The following is a 15,159-nucleotide window of genomic DNA, read 5'->3' as shown; positions in this document are numbered from 1 at the left end:
GGAGTGCTTTGGGTGTACCAAACGTCACAACATAACTGGGTGACTATAAAGGTGCACTACAGGTATCTCCGAAAGTGTCTGTTGGGTTGGCACGAATCGAGACTGGGATTTGTCACTCCGTATGACGGAGAGGTATCTCTGGGCCCACTCGGTAATGCATCATCATAATGAGCTCAATGTGACTAAGTGGTTAGTTAAGGGATCATGCATTATGTAACGAGTAAAGTGACTTGCCGATAACGAGATTGAATGAGGTATTGGGATACCGACGATCGAATCTCGGGCAAGTAACGTACCGATTGATAAAGGGAATTGTTTACGGGATTACTTGAATCCTCGACATCGTGGTTCATCCGATGAGATCATCGTGGACCATGTGGGAGCCAACATGGGTATCCAGATCCTGCTGTTGGTTATTGGCTGGAGAGCTGTCTCGGTCGTGTCTACGTGATTCCCAAACCCGTAGGGTCTACACACTTAAGGTTCGATGACGCTAGGGTTATTAGGAAGACTTGTATGTGATTACCGAATGTTGTTCGGAGTCCCGAATGAGATCCCAGACGTCACGAGGAGTTCCGGAATGGTCTGGAGGTGAAGATTTATATATGGGAAGTTGTCATACGGTCACCGGAAAAGTTTGGGGGCATACTGGTATTGTACCGAGGCCACCGGAGGGGTTCTGGGGGTCCACCGGGAGGGGCCACCTCTCTCGGAGGTCCTCATGGGCCGTAGTGGGAAGGGAACCAGCCCTTGGAGGGCTGGGCGCATCCCCCCCTTGGGCCCATGCGCCTAGGGTTGGGGGGGGGGGAACCCTAAAGGGGGCGCCCCCCTTGCTTGGGGGGCAAGCCCCCTCCCCTTGCCCCCCCTCTAGATCTCATCTAGAGGGGGCTGGGCCCCTTCCCCCATCTCCTATAAATAGAGGGGCGAGGGGAGGGCTGCAGCACCACACCTAAGGCGCAGCCCCTCCCCTCCCCAACACCTCTCCTCCTCCGTAAGAGCTTGGCGAAGCCCTGCCGGAGTACTGCCTCTCCATCACCACCACGCCGTCGTGCTGCTGTTGGAGCTCTCTTCCTCAACCTCTCCCTCCTCCTTGCTGGATCAAGGCGCGGGATACGTCACCGGGCTGCACGTGTGTTGAACGCGGAGGTGCCGTTGTTCGGCGCTAATATCGGAGTCCATCGCGATCTGAATCGCTTCGAGTACGACTCCCTCATCCGCGTTCTTGTAATGCTTCCATCTTGCGGTCTTCAAGGATATGAAGATGCACTCCTCTCTCTCTCGTTGCTAGTTGCTCCATAGATTGTTCTTGGTGATGCGTAGAAAATTTTATTTTCTGCAATGATCCCCAACACACCTGCCCCGTAGGGCCCTATGGGCTGTATGTGGAAGGGAACCAGCCCCTAAGTGGGCTGGGCGCCATCCCCCTAGGGCCCATGCGCCTAGGGTTGGGGGGAACCCTAAAGGGGGCGCCCCCTTGGCTCCGGGGGCAAGCCCCTCCCCTTGGCCGCCGCCCCCTCTAGATCTCATCTAGAGGGGCCGGCCCTCTTTCCCTTCACCCTATAAACAGAGGGGAGAAGGGAGGGCAACAACACCACATCCAAGGCGCAGCCCTCCCCTTCTCCAACACCTCTCCTCCTCTATTTGAGCTTGGCGAAGCCCTGCCGGAGAACCGCTGCTCCACCATCACCACGCCGTCGTGCTGCTGCTGGAGTTGTCTTCCCCAACCTCTCCCTCCTCCTTGCTGGATCAAGGCACGGGAGACGTCACCGGGCTGCACGTGTGTTGAATGCGGAGGCGCCGTTGTTCGATGCTAAGATCGGAATCGACCGCGATCTGAATCGCTACGTGTACGACTCCTCCAACCGCGTTCTTGCAACACTTCCATTTTGCGATCTTCAAGGGTATGAAGATGCACTCCCCTCTCTCTCGTTGCTAGTCTCTCCATAGATTGATCTTGGTGATGCATAGAATTTTTTTAATTTCTGCAACGATCCCCAACAACGTTTTAGGTGGTTGAGCCGGTTTCAGGTAACCTTCGTGGCCACATGACTATGTTGTTTTTTTACTTACCAATAGTACATCGTTCACACAATCGTATGTTTTCTATGTAGATTGTCTCATTAGGATACCCCGCAGTAGATTTGTCAGACGCATAGATTAATTGATCCCTAGAGGCATATGTTCTATGGTTGTTCGGCAAGACGATGTTCACGGAGAACCACGTGACCACTGTTGATGCACGACTCATCGGTATTGCACGAGAGATAGCTGACGCACGTTGCCGTGCGGATATTGTGCAGAGGAGTTTTGGTTCTGCCGTGTTAGCAGCTACGTACAGAGGCTTGTGCAAAGGTTGCTTGTTGAAGTCTAGAAAATCAGGTCTGGTTGGATGTCCACTATTGTTGCAGCTCTTGTCATACGATAGATTCCCTATTGGACAACCCTATGTCTCCATTGACACGCCGTTTGGGTTGGAGGACATAGCAGGGGCTTACGTGCCTGCTATCGGCGACTTGCCTACTATGGGATCTGTTTGGGCACGGAGAGAGGTACTTTTAAATTATGTAATTCTTTCGATTATTTTTTCCATGCAATAGTATTACTAATGTAAATTTGTTGTCATGTACAGAGACAGTTTGCACATACCCAGGTGAAGGGCTGCTACCCGTCCTTCACGGTGTAGTTTGATAGTTTGCATGAGGATCAAGTTATCTGGGAGCCCTACTCGTATCAGACTATAACATCCAGGTATCCAGTTGGGATATTTGCCTTATGCACTAGAGATCGGCACTACTAGATGACCAAGGCCAAGTTGGTGTTCGACGTGACGGTTGAGGAGATGGATCTTCATAGGGTAATGAGACAGTTTGGTCTATGTCAAGAACCTGCAATTCTAGATATTCCACGGATACCAGACCACGTTCACAAGTAAGTAATAATATTAAAGTTGTCAGCACTACATTCAGAATATATCTAACCATGCAACGTGCATGTCAATCTCAGGTACAGTGGCGTAGGAGGAAACAAGTCCATGGCTGTTTGGCTTCAGAGCATTAGCCCTTACATTCAAGAATGGACTACGGCGCCGACAAATATCTGGAATGAGGTTCGGCCCTTTGACTGGGACAAGTTTGGGTTGTATTTACAAACTTACCGGCATACAACAAGGATCTACTTGGTTCCATCAGCTGCTCCTGATTAGATTGAAGCCCCTCTCACCAGCGATATGTACCCAACTACCTCTTTTGTGGGAACGAGACACCACGCGGTACGTGTCATGCTTCTCATATGTGTAGTTTTATCATAACCTTATCATATACAATGGGTTAACTCTTCATGTGCAGAGTGACTTGACAGTCCAAGCGCGAGAGGAGGTTTCCGCTTTAATGCGGCAGGTTGAGAGGGGGGATACTATCCCACAGCCAGAGCACCTCTCATGGTTGAGGCGTATGGATGAGAAGTTAAGAGGGATTTACGCATCACTTACATGTAGACGATCTACGGATGTTGTCGTTCCTCGTCCGACACATCGTCCCCCACGTCCTTCTGTCCATCGTTCAGAACCACGACACTCTGTGCAGCGATCAGAACCATGACACTCGTGCAGCAACCACGCCTCTCCGTGCATCAGCCATCTCCTTCACAACCAGGGAGCTCTTCCTGGAATCATCCATCGCCTTCTCAACCAGGGACCTCTTCCTGGTCTCATCAAATGGAACTAGGTAACACTACTTTGTACATTCTTTTCAACATTGTAGGTTTGCAAATTAATTTTACCCATTTTACTATATTGCGGTAGGCAACCAGTCGCAGCAGTTCATGCATTCAGTGCAGTCACCGATACTTAGTGGTGCTGGATGTGGATTATAGGGCTATGGCGATGACGATGACCAAGCTGAAAACACTTATGACTTTTCGCACAACGTGTTTCACACTCCACCACCACCACCGTCGCAGGAGACACAGACAGTGACAGACGAGGTTATCTATGGTCGTGGTTATCGTGAGCATCATCCACCGCCTCAGCGCTTATCGCCTTCCAGTCCTCGCCCGAGGAAGACCCAGATTCGTCGTCGTCCCCCGCAGTGATATGGTTATCTATGTATGAGTCATTATCTATGTTAGTTTCAGACTATTCGCATCTGTGAGTCAGTATTTATGTATGAGACATGCTTCATGTATGTGTTACTATCGCACTTGTTTCTATCCGATCAGGAGACATATATCATTTTATGTATGCGAGAGACATATTACTATTAATTCACATTGTTATTCCAGTTACATTTCCAAAGAGATTACAACCGATAATTAAGATACAAGCACATCTGAATTAAACGGTGCAGTTGAACTTAATAAATACAGCTTACATACTACAAAATGAAATTAAGGTAGAACATAATGCCATAAAATTAAGGTAGAACTGAAATACAGCTTACATACTACATGAAGTCATCATCGTCATCCTCCGTTGATGCAGAACTCTTGCCCTTCGACGATGCGGTCTTCTTGCCCTCCGTCGATGCAGAACTCTTGCCCTTCATGGATGCAGAACTCTTGCCCTTGGACGATGCATAACTCTTGCCCTTCGACGATGCGGAACCCGGAAGCGGCGACATGAAGATATCATCTTCGTCCTCGCTCTCCTCAGACCATAAAAATGGATTCTTTTCTGCAATCCTTCTGAAAGTATCACTCTTCAGCTCCACTACCTTCTTCCACCTTTCATGCAACCTAAGAAGTTCTTTACGTACCTCCTCATAGGTCCTTTCAGGCCACCCAGACCTACGTTATTCGTGAGCCAACTCATTCATTATGGTGTCACTACCGGTGAGTTCGTCCCATGGAACTATCCTATTGTCCATCCTGAAATCGGTGGCTAGCCTCAGAAGACATCTGCTCATCCCAGGATGAAAACTACGATCGAAAGGATAATGGGACATCTCGACTACACTGGACTGCTTATTCACCTCCGTGTGAAGGGGGTTTTATAGGTAGAGAGGAGAAAATAGCAGGAAAGAACGATTGGGGTACGGAGGGAAAGGGTTGGCGGGAACATATGGCGGGAAAAAAGTTGGCGGGAACATATGGGGGAAAGGGTTGGCGGGAACATATGGAGGGAAAAGAGTTGGCAGGAAAATATTGACGGAAAGGGCTGTGCAATTTTTTTTCAATGACTAAGATGGAAAATGGTTACGCAACATTCGTAAGTCATAATTAAAAAAAAAACTTTTCGGCCTACCGTAAGTAGAAGAGCGCAACCATGCAACTTCGGTCAACCTTTAACGCGAAAAGGTGGGGCCCAGGGACTCTTCGGCCTACGGTTGACCAAAGAGTGTTCTTCGGCCTATGGGAGGTTGAAGAGTCCTTTTCGGCCCAGTTGGGGCACTCTTCGGCCAACGCGAGGCCGAGGTGCCTACTTCGGTCAACTGCTGGCGGAAGAGCCATTCTTCGGCCACTGGGAGGCCAACGGGGTGCTAGTTTTGCAAATAACAAGTTAGCACTGCTAATTTCTGAAATTGCTGTAAAATCATGCTACTTTTGAAAAAAAATCCGTCGCCCGATTAGCCAATTGCCGCTTTGCGGAGGCGGTGTTTCACTTTCTGTGGCTCCTGGGCGGCCGACAATCATTTAGACTAAGTTAGAATAGGGGTTAATTCAAATATGTCAAAAATCATCTGATTTATGTAAAAAAAATACAAAAATTGGAATGGAAGCTTTCTTGTTTATTTAAATTTGCATCAATTTTGTTTTATTTTTGTTAAATTCCATTCGAAATGTAACCAGACATGTTGGATGACCCGATGCAGTATCTGATTTGAGGATCAGTGTTGGAGATGCCCCAAGTTTCTAGACGATTCAAAACCTTTAAGGAACCTAAATGAAAATCAAAATGCAAAATGTGAAGCTAAACATGAAGTTTTGAAATGAATTTAATGTAACTTTTGGTTTTATCAAGATATCTTTGTTGTGTAATAAAATCATATCATTTGCAAAAAGGAAAAATGGTTTATGTATGTAAAAAGATTGGCAACAAATGACACACAATTTCTGTCAATGTGGTGTTGCCTATTCAAAAGATCTCAAGTGCTGCAAGAGAAAACAAAACAAAACAAAAAAAATCTCTAAAAACTACATAAGGCAGAAAATGCACCAGAGAAGTAACAGCACATTATTCATATGTTCTTTTTCCTTTCTCTAGCTGGATGAATCTTGCGAGCCTACACCGACAACAACAACAACAAAAACGTAACAGAAGGAACAATTTACAGGCTTCTTGCACAAGCATTAAGCACCAGCGAAGCATTTCCAACTCTCCACGGGCGTGCCTACCCACGTTACGACCAGCTTCCATTGCAGAATGAATCTCAAAGCTGTGATGTCCCCCCTACAGGATCTCATCCTGGTGGTACAGGTACAGGCCGAAACCAAACCGTGCGCAGGCCTTGCTGAATGCTGCCTCCTCCGCAGCCGTGACAGCGTCATCGTTGCGTCCCTCATGCACCTTTGCCGTGCCTGTGGCATCTCTGAAAGCCTGTACCATGCAGTTACGAGTGTTGAGTTGGATTGCAAGAAAATGAGGACAAGAAGAAGGTTGGTTCAATGAGTGCATAAAGGTTGTTATGATGATCAACTAAATAAAATTGGTACAGTGGGTTCGACTCTCCATGAGTCCATGTATTACTTCACCAATTTCCACTCTATGTTAACTCAAAATGTTGACATTCGAAAGCTATTAATCGAGAATATATGCTGGACAGATAGATGCTAGTTCTGCCAAAAAGAAAGAAGAGAACATATACCTCTCCATCTGTTCCTTTCAGAATCACTCGATAGACCACGGTCACAGTTCCACTGTTGGAATAAATAACATCACGAACTTCACCACACCAACCTGAAAACATAGTAATCATTGATCACTTCTCTTTACTCCACCCGGTAATTTCTGTATTTGACGTTTCACATTTGTTTTCCTCCTATTTTACTATGTGGGTATCTTCAAGCATTGATGTACGATCACAGTAGTTCAATTATCCAATCTAACGAGACTCAAAACTTTTAGTAGCTGAAACATGGCACCTTCACCAAACACAATGTCAAAAGAGCAGAAGGAGTCATCATTCTGATTCTCTGTAAAAAACTACTCCCTACGTTCCTAAATATAAGTCTTTGTACAGATTTCACTATGGACTACATACAAAGCAAAATGAGTGAATGTAAACTCTAAATGCATCTACATACATCCGTATGTGGTTCATAGTGGAATCTCTACAAAGACTTATATTTAGGAACGGAGGGAGTAATAGGTAAGGCATGGTACAAGCTGGTCATGTGTTCTTGATAAGATGGTATTTCTCAATATGAAGTTTGTGAGGAGACAAAAGTACATGCACCCAAATACAGACTTGGAACTAAAGTTCAATTGAAACAAATAGAGAGGAATCTACAAGAAAAGTAAATTTTAATCGCAAGTGGATGTTTGTAATTTTAATGAGAAATCACCTGGTGCATAAAAGCTCAGCATTCTGTTGGCATGGTACCTGCACAATCAGAGATAAAAAAACAGATTCTGTAAGGGGAAAGGTATCAAACTTTGTAAAAAGAAGTAGTCATAGTAGAAATCCAGGTTATGTCAGTACAAATTATTGCCAATAACTGATACTGTATGCCAGTGTATGTCAGGCTTACTTCCACTGTATCCATTAAAATAAAGGTTCACTGAATCCAAGTAATTCATCGCCGGCTTAACACAGGATATGCAACTACAGCCTTTCTTATCAAAAGACTAGGAGCAGTAAGTTAATTATTCCACCTTTCATCCAACAAATCGAACCCATGGCGAAAGAAAATGCTCTGAAGCAATCATGTTAATGAGTAGACAGAACTAGCTTTAAGATTAGGGGATCTAGATAGCAACAATCTTTTATCAAATGGAAAAAGGTAGCTTGATGGAATGTCCAGCTTAAGAGGTCTTCAGATAGGCTAGACACGTCACTCTTCTGACAAGAGGTAGATGACAAAAGTAACTCATACTTGAGCTGCACTCTACTCTCCTAGTATTATTAACCTGAGAATAGTTTCTCCACTGGCTAAGATAGGCTAATATCAAGGTGATTTAATTGATTTGGCATAACTGAAAGCATACAGACACCACTGTATTATTTTCTCTTTACAGAAAAGGAGACCAAAATTATGTAAGTCAGCTCACAGCCGCGGCCGAATTTAACAGTCACGAAATGATTAGTAACTGTATAGTGTTCCAGCTAAAAAGACTATGTAAACTTCATTGTTTTATCCGACAAATATATGATATTTTGTAGATTTAAAGTCAGAGGCTCACGCTCCATTTAAAAAGCAATATAGGCACGGTGGTGTTAAGAAAAGATGATATGACAGCATACACATAACTGCAGCTGTTATCCTCTTACAAAGTCCAAAGTACCAGAGCTCTTCCGCTGAAAGGACTGTATATGTAAACTTGAGTGTTTTATCCGAAAAATATGCAATAGTTTTTAGATTTAAAACCAGAGGCCCACGCTCCATTTTAAAAGCAATATAGGCACGACGGTGTTAAGAAAAGATGATATGACAGCATACACATAACTGCTGCTGTTATCCTCTTACAAAGTCCAAAGTACCAGAACTCTTCCGCTTTTTATTTAGTTAGATTAGATTAACAGAAGTGTCCAACCTGTCCTTGTCTAGGACGCATAACTTGATCAACAACACCAAATAATTGACCACTGACTTTAAGTACCTTATCTACCAAACCCTGAAAGTGGAACAGAAGAAAAGTGGCTCAAGTAACCTTCCAATCTAGCGGATGTTTCGGACCTACCAACAAAGCAAAGCAACAGCCTAAGTTGCAGAACATTAAACTATCTATTCACAAGTATGGTCAATCTAGTGCATAAGTTAGTACCTAGACTTCTTTTCCAAAAAAAAGTTAGTACCTAGACTTATTTTATTCTAACTAGGCCAAGAGAAAGTCATCGACTCAGACAGGTGAAATCATGCAAAGCAGGTCAGGTCTTCTTCACAGCCATCCTATCTTCATTGCTCGTCTGTCAAATCTAACAGCTCCTAGTTGTTTTTGAGGACAAGAGTGAACCTACTATGCAAGAACAACTAGACAAAAGGAGTGAACTGTATTATTGTGCGAGGTGGAACTTGGATGAGCTACCAAGGTATTGATCCTCCAGTAGAAAAGCTATGCCACCACCAAATGCGTTTGTCCGGACCATTTCAATTTGTTCAATCCCAGCAATTGAGTTCAGAGACTAAACGAGTGGGGAAGGAAGAGGCAAGTAGCAGCAGCCTTGAACTCGCAAATTGCAGCACCTAATCTAGTTGGGTCCACTAAATTCCCACGAATATATGGAGCATATTTTGAGTAGAAAGGATTGATAATTAGGCGCCCATGGTGCCATGGTGGCCAGCCAAGGTCGGGTCAGGCCTTGGTCTCTACTATAGAAGCGAACCAACGTCCAGCGACTGACCATGATGGCTGGCGGCGAACAGCAGTAGTAGCACAGCACGCAGTTAGGGCGCGGCGGAGCAGATCGAATCGAGCGGAGGGAGGAGACGGCGGGCGGTTGGGTGGGTGTTGGGGGAGTTAATGAGTCGGGTGGCTGACCAGGGGACGGCGTTGGTGTCGGGGTCGATGATCTTGTCGGGGACGCGCTTGTTGAGGTCCCTGAGGATCTCGACGAGCGGGCGGGTGATCCCGGTGGCCTTGTCGAGCGGCACGACGTAGTTGGTGGTGGGCACCCCCTTCCCGACGCCCCCGTCCAGCCTCGCCGCCACGCGCGCGCCCCTCCCAAGCCGCCGCTGGCCCGGCGCGCACCGCCAGCCCGCGCCCGCGCCCGCCCTCGTCGCGGCCCCGAGCGGCGCGGCAAAGGGGCGGAGCCCCGTGGCCGCCGCGGCCTCCATGGTTGGCCGCCGCGCCGGTGGGGTTGACTCTGCGGAGGAATGCGATGCGCGGTGCGTGCGTGGTCGATCGTGCGAGCGGTGGAGGGACGGGGGGAAGAGGTCGGAGGCGGGCGGGGGTCTGGGTTCTGGAAGAGGAGGGGAGGAGGAGGGGAGTAGAAAAGGACCGGGGGTTCCGGTTCCGGTTCCGGGGATGGGGAATGGGCAGCCGTGCGGGCGGAAGCGGAAGGTTTGGTTGCGGCGACAACAGGAGCGGCCGGGGGGCTTGGCTTGGCTACCTACCCGTGCGCCAAGGCCCAAGGCTAGTGGGCGCGCCCCGTGCGCCGCGCCTGCCAACTACTACTGCTACTACCGCTTCCGGTAAGCGTGGGAGGCCCGAGCGCGGCGTGGGGTTGGTGAGGTGCGTACGGTGGTCACGGCGCGCAGGTGGGGCGTACAATCGCCGAATGTGCGAGGGGCGGATCCGCGTCCCATTCCGTGGCACGTGCTCCGCTGACCGCGCCGCGAATGCGTTTACCCCCGTTGAATAGCCGCAATTTTGGTTGTATTCCCATGCCGTGCCAACGACAGCGTATGTCGACGAACACGCGCCTGTTCCAGCCGCAGCCTGCGACTAGCCGGATTCATGGAAGACGGTGGCTCAGATGAGACCACGCCACCCCAGACCCAACAAAACGTACCCACTCTTTCTCTTGCCCAAGGCCAAGTCTACTGTCATAACTAGTTCAATACCACATCGTCTCAAAGTGCAGGTAACGGCACATGACAATGGTGTGTTCCACTAAACCCATTGTACGAGCTGCTACCTATGTGTAGCTAAATACAAGACATTTTTGTATACTTCTATAACAGGAGGATCATCGTGTCTTCCAGTAAAAAACGAAATCTCCCAAGAAACACATGGGTATGTCATAACTAGTCCTGCAAATGCAAATGGGAAAACTAACCGTATCATATCAAGTCTCTCTAACCTATCGTTGCATCGAATCCTACACCACTATAACAACCCTCCGGCAAAAGTGAAGGGGCTCAACCCGGCAGCCAGACCCTTTTGAAAAATAATCTACTCTTTCAAACGTTCGGCAGCCAGCACCGATTCACTGGATCGGAAACGCCTGCCCTGTTTCCCTTGGGTTCATCCGAGCATCTGTAATGCCGCCGTAGCTGTACCCTGCAGGCCACAAAGCGAGTTAGCCAGGATCACATACAGTCACAACTGTCAAGGCTTGTAAAAGTTAATTTACCGGCTTGAGCTTCTGTTGGAAGAGCATCTCTACTTCTCTCCGGAGGGCGTCAACCTCCCCGGCGTACTCCTTCTGCTCCTCTGATGGCAGCTCCTCCAGCTGCACCCCCAGTCTATACAGCACGCTGTCTAGGCCGCATGACTCCAAGTCCGTAGCGTCCGTCGAGGGAAGCTTCAGCAGACTCCTAATGGCCAACAAAACCTGCGGGAAAAGCCTATGTCAGTCAAAACCTGTAGCAGTGCAGGTCTTACTGATGGCATTCGGAAATTTCGCCAAGTATTCTACTCCTGTCGTTACTTCCATTCCTTGACAGGAGTAGAATACTTGCATTTCTAAACATTCTTGCGAAGTGGTTGCTGAGAGCATACATAGCATTGAGCAATAAAATCCATGCGTATTAAACTAATAATACTGTCAAGTGCTAAAAATGCATATTCATGCACCAAATGGCCAGACAAGTCCACACAAGGAACAACTGTCATTAAGAGAGCAGACTATGAACTGGTAACCAATGCTAATCATAATGGTCTACAAAACTGAAGGAGACACTCATCTTACCTTTTCTTGCAGGTCAAGGTCAAAAGTTGATAACATATCAGTGACTGACTTCAGAAAAACACGTTCACTTAAGAATGGGAGCCCTGAGCTTCCAGAATTAAGCTGAAAGTCTGCTAGGTCAGTTATTAAAAACACCGCCTTCTTCTGAAGCCGAACATCAACGCTGTTGCTTCCTAGTATGTGCTGCAAAAGTGGGTAATTTCGTCACAGCTGGACCGGTTATGTGCTTGTATTCCCAAGATAGGATGTTCACTACCTGCAACATTGCGTTCCCATTTTCCGAAGTGAATGCCTCCTGACCATTTACATTATTTCTGATCAAAGCCGATATAGCATACATTGCCTTCGCAGCTTCTTTTGCCGAAGTGGAATAACCCATCTTCACTAATCTTGCCAAAGCTCCATAACCAAGAATCTGACCAAGAAAGAAACAGTCAGCACATGTTAGAACAGAAAATGATTATAACAAATACTTCAACCCGAGGCACTCCTGTGCTCAGTGGGGAAACATACAAGGAAATCGGCTCTTAATAAAATGGCATGCACAGCTGACAATCAGTTTGAAAATAGAATAGAAGAAACTACCACGAGGGTATATCAATGGTGAAATGGGAGACATATAAACATCATTTTCAAGCATATTTAATGAAGTTAAAAAGACAAATTTACAGTAGCATTCATTGTTTTATTTGAACAACGCAGAAACCACGCATTTCGCTCACTAGAAAATAAAATTTACTCCCAAAAATAATGATTAATGAAGCGTTATACTCTGCAGAACCAAGATACATCATTGAGATCAAAATGCTCCTTTGTGCGCGATTAATGGCATTACCTGGCTTTGGACAAGGGCATTATTCTGACTGGCTGTACCCAGGATCCATGCAGAGGTGATCCGTATTTCTTCATTTGCATTATTAAGATCTTGAATCACAGGAACAAGGCCCCCAATTTTGTCAAGGTCTGGTCACAAATGCATGAGCAAGATACAGTTTCAGAAAATCTTCCAAAAGGTCACACACACAACTATAACCCTTTGTTGCATACTCGCATCCAAATTTGATTTTGGCTCTCTCTTTTTTTTTCTTTTGCAAAAGCTGGTAAACTACATATACACTTGATACACACAGAGCACCCTAGTAAATCCTAGTATCCTACAAAGTCTAAAACAATGGTTATGGCAAAACTGTAGATTATTTCATTGGCAAAAACTCTAAATGTTAAAAGTTAGATGTTTCGGTTATACTACATAGTTATAGGCAGATAACTCTGGTTGATTTGCACAGCAGTGAGATACTCCCATATCGATGTACGACTAAAAGAAAATATAAATTTACCATTTGCATTATCAATGGGCTCGACAAGAATTAAAAGCTCTTGCAATGCACGCTGGCGATCCTCCAGTGAAATGGAAGCATTATTTAAGTCAGCAATTGCAATCTTCATTAAGTCAGCATCTGATGGCATCTTTAACTTTTCCATCAAGTCCTGTAAGAAAATCGATAAGATTCAGCATAGATCATGCTTATGCTTTGTGTTTCATCTATATATAGAGGAGACCACATACCAGCTGTCTGCCTAATCTTAAAACCTAGTTCCCAAAAGAACGCATGCCTCATCTAATTAGCATAGTTTTCTCAGGAAAATTAACATAGGGACTACATAACAATGATTTGTCTTTTGTTTGACATATAACAATTACAATGGAAGGCATAATGCAACCTTGGAAAGTTTAAACATGAATACGCCAGTGGTGGGTGGTGGGTGGTCATTATAAAGATATTAAGGCAAGTACACAATATGACAATAAATAATAAGTTTGTTAAATTGACATCAGAGCAAATGTGATGATAATCAAATCACAACAAGCACACATCTGAAGCTATAAACAAACCACTTCAACAACTAGGTATAGTGCACAATGCAGCTGACCAATCCAGAAAAGCGCTACTAGGTTCTGATGTGAATAGAAGCAGACATGTTAAGTTTATACATATGACACAACAGAACCCAAAACATGAATCCTGAAGCAGCATTTCTCACCTTAATCTCATGCCGCCGCTTGAGCAGCTCATCCTCAGACAACTTCTGCACATCCGCTGCCTCTTCTTTCAGCCTTCCTGGATCTGAATTCCCTGTGTCACCAAAACCAACCACCAATAGCAGATAGAGCTCAGTAAAATGCAGCAGTGTCTTCAAAACCAATCAGACTTACAAGTTTACAGTGCAACTGCAGCCTCAAGCTGCAAGTTCCTACATCTTAAACCAACTTCATCTTATCCACTAATAAATCAAGGATAGATTACCAATTTTCATGGTACTAGCTACTGTATTATGTATTTATTTACAACGTCGAAAGCCTGACTAAAAACAAGTAACACTTCGGGAGAATTCGTTGCAATCCAATTACTAAGGACAACCAGCAAGCGCCTACTAAAATTGAAAAGTTCCTCTACTCATAATCCAACATTTTCCAAAGCGGGTCGAAACAAACTGATAGTAAAATCTGAGGGGGTTTGGGGCTTCCCGTACCGATGGCCCACTGCAGCATGCTGTCGAGGGAGCCGAAGCCGCCCGCGAAGTCGTCCTCCACCACCGAGCCCCCGCCAGCGGCCTCCCGCTCCGCGGCCAGCTCCCCCTCGTCCTTCCCCGTCGCCCACTGCGTCGCCGCCCCGCGCGACCTGTTCTCCCCGTCCCCCTCCGCCGCCACCGCCACCGCCGCGGAGGCCGTCGCCGCCGGAAGGAGGAGAACCGCCGACAGGAGAGAAACTACGAGGAGGAGGATGCGGCGGCGGTGACTGGATCGCTCCGAGCGCGGCCTCGCCTTCGCCATGGCCACGGAGCAGCAGGAGTGGGAGTTCGGAATAGAGTTCTTCTTTTCTGCTGTTTGGAATTTTCGAGATGTCGAGGCGGTCTCTGCATTTTGTACGGTTCGGTAATTGCGTTGTTTCTCGTGAGTTCGTGAGGAACGCAGTATTCGCGCTGGACTCCGATCACAGCGGGTCGAGGGATGGGTTTGTGAGAACTGTGGTTGTTTAGGGGGGAATCTGGATAAACGCGACTGCGTGGAGCGCTGGTTCGGTGTTCGGGACGCTCTCATTGGCTCGGTGACATCACGCCGGAGAAGATACGCTTTGACCGTGCGTTCGGAAGTGGACGGCGCGATGACGCATCGCGTGTGCCCTGTTCAAAACTGTTTTCACACCTTATTCAATATCTTTCTTTTTGCAGGGAAAGAGATTATAGAGTTACAGTAATAGTTCATAGTGTCGGCAATTTTTTTTAGATAAAAGGCTAGAGCCCGACTTTATAAATAAAGTCACCAGACAGAGTCATAATCAACCACAACGAATACCACATAAAGCACGCAGAGTATCAACCAGACCTCACAGGCAAAAGTAGAACGTACATGGCTCCCAGGCCAGTACAC

At 46.5% G+C, this 15,159-nt stretch overlaps 2 protein-coding genes across 2 annotated transcripts; both read right to left on the bottom strand.

The window, feature by feature from the left end:
- Window positions 1-6,107: 6,107 nt before the first annotated feature.
- LOC119311093 (DNA repair RAD52-like protein 2, chloroplastic) lies at window positions 6,108-10,168 on the bottom strand. Its single transcript, XM_037586725.1, has 4 exons — window positions 9,635-10,168; window positions 7,501-7,538; window positions 6,801-6,892; window positions 6,108-6,532 (listed from the first exon to the last, which is right to left on the bottom strand). Exons 1-4 carry the CDS (start codon window positions 9,928-9,930, stop codon window positions 6,386-6,388), a joined length of 573 nt encoding a protein of 190 aa, XP_037442622.1. The 5' UTR covers window positions 9,931-10,168; the 3' UTR covers window positions 6,108-6,385.
- A 471-nt stretch (window positions 10,169-10,639) lies between these two features.
- LOC119311092 (hsp70 nucleotide exchange factor FES1-like) lies at window positions 10,640-14,606 on the bottom strand. Its single transcript, XM_037586724.1, has 8 exons — window positions 14,262-14,606; window positions 13,773-13,864; window positions 13,067-13,217; window positions 12,565-12,692; window positions 11,986-12,144; window positions 11,730-11,912; window positions 11,172-11,372; window positions 10,640-11,098 (listed from the first exon to the last, which is right to left on the bottom strand). Exons 1-8 carry the CDS (start codon window positions 14,560-14,562, stop codon window positions 11,063-11,065), a joined length of 1,251 nt encoding a protein of 416 aa, XP_037442621.1. The 5' UTR covers window positions 14,563-14,606; the 3' UTR covers window positions 10,640-11,062.
- Window positions 14,607-15,159: the final 553 nt, after the last annotated feature.

The sequence above is a fragment of the Triticum dicoccoides genome, chromosome 5B (genome assembly GCF_002162155.2).
Source record: "Triticum dicoccoides isolate Atlit2015 ecotype Zavitan chromosome 5B, WEW_v2.0, whole genome shotgun sequence".
NCBI classification, from domain to species: domain Eukaryota; kingdom Viridiplantae; phylum Streptophyta; class Magnoliopsida; order Poales; family Poaceae; genus Triticum; species Triticum dicoccoides.
This window is presented reverse-complemented; position numbering and strand designations above follow the sequence as displayed.

Bases quoted from the DNA above. Each gene is read 5' to 3' on its own strand.
- LOC119311092 (XM_037586724.1), bottom strand. From the start codon at position 14,562: ATGGCGAAGGCGAGGCCGCGCTCGGAGCGATCCAGTCACCGCCGCCGC. The intron at 11,373-11,729 runs GTAAGATGAGTG...CTTTTCCCGCAG, and splicing joins ACCTTGACCTGCAAGAAAAG to GTTTTGTTGGCCATTAGGAG. The intron at 11,099-11,171 runs GTAAATTAACTT...TGTGGCCTGCAG, and splicing joins TCCAACAGAAGCTCAAGCCG to GGTACAGCTACGGCGGCATT.
- LOC119311093 (XM_037586725.1), bottom strand. From the start codon at position 9,930: ATGGAGGCCGCGGCGGCCACGGGGCTCCGCCCCTTTGCCGCGCCGCTC. The intron at 7,539-9,634 runs GTCAGCCACCCG...CTGATTGTGCAG, and splicing joins GACACCAACGCCGTCCCCTG to GTACCATGCCAACAGAATGC. The intron at 6,893-7,500 runs GTGATTTCTCAT...CTATGTTTTCAG, and splicing joins GCTGAGCTTTTATGCACCAG to GTTGGTGTGGTGAAGTTCGT.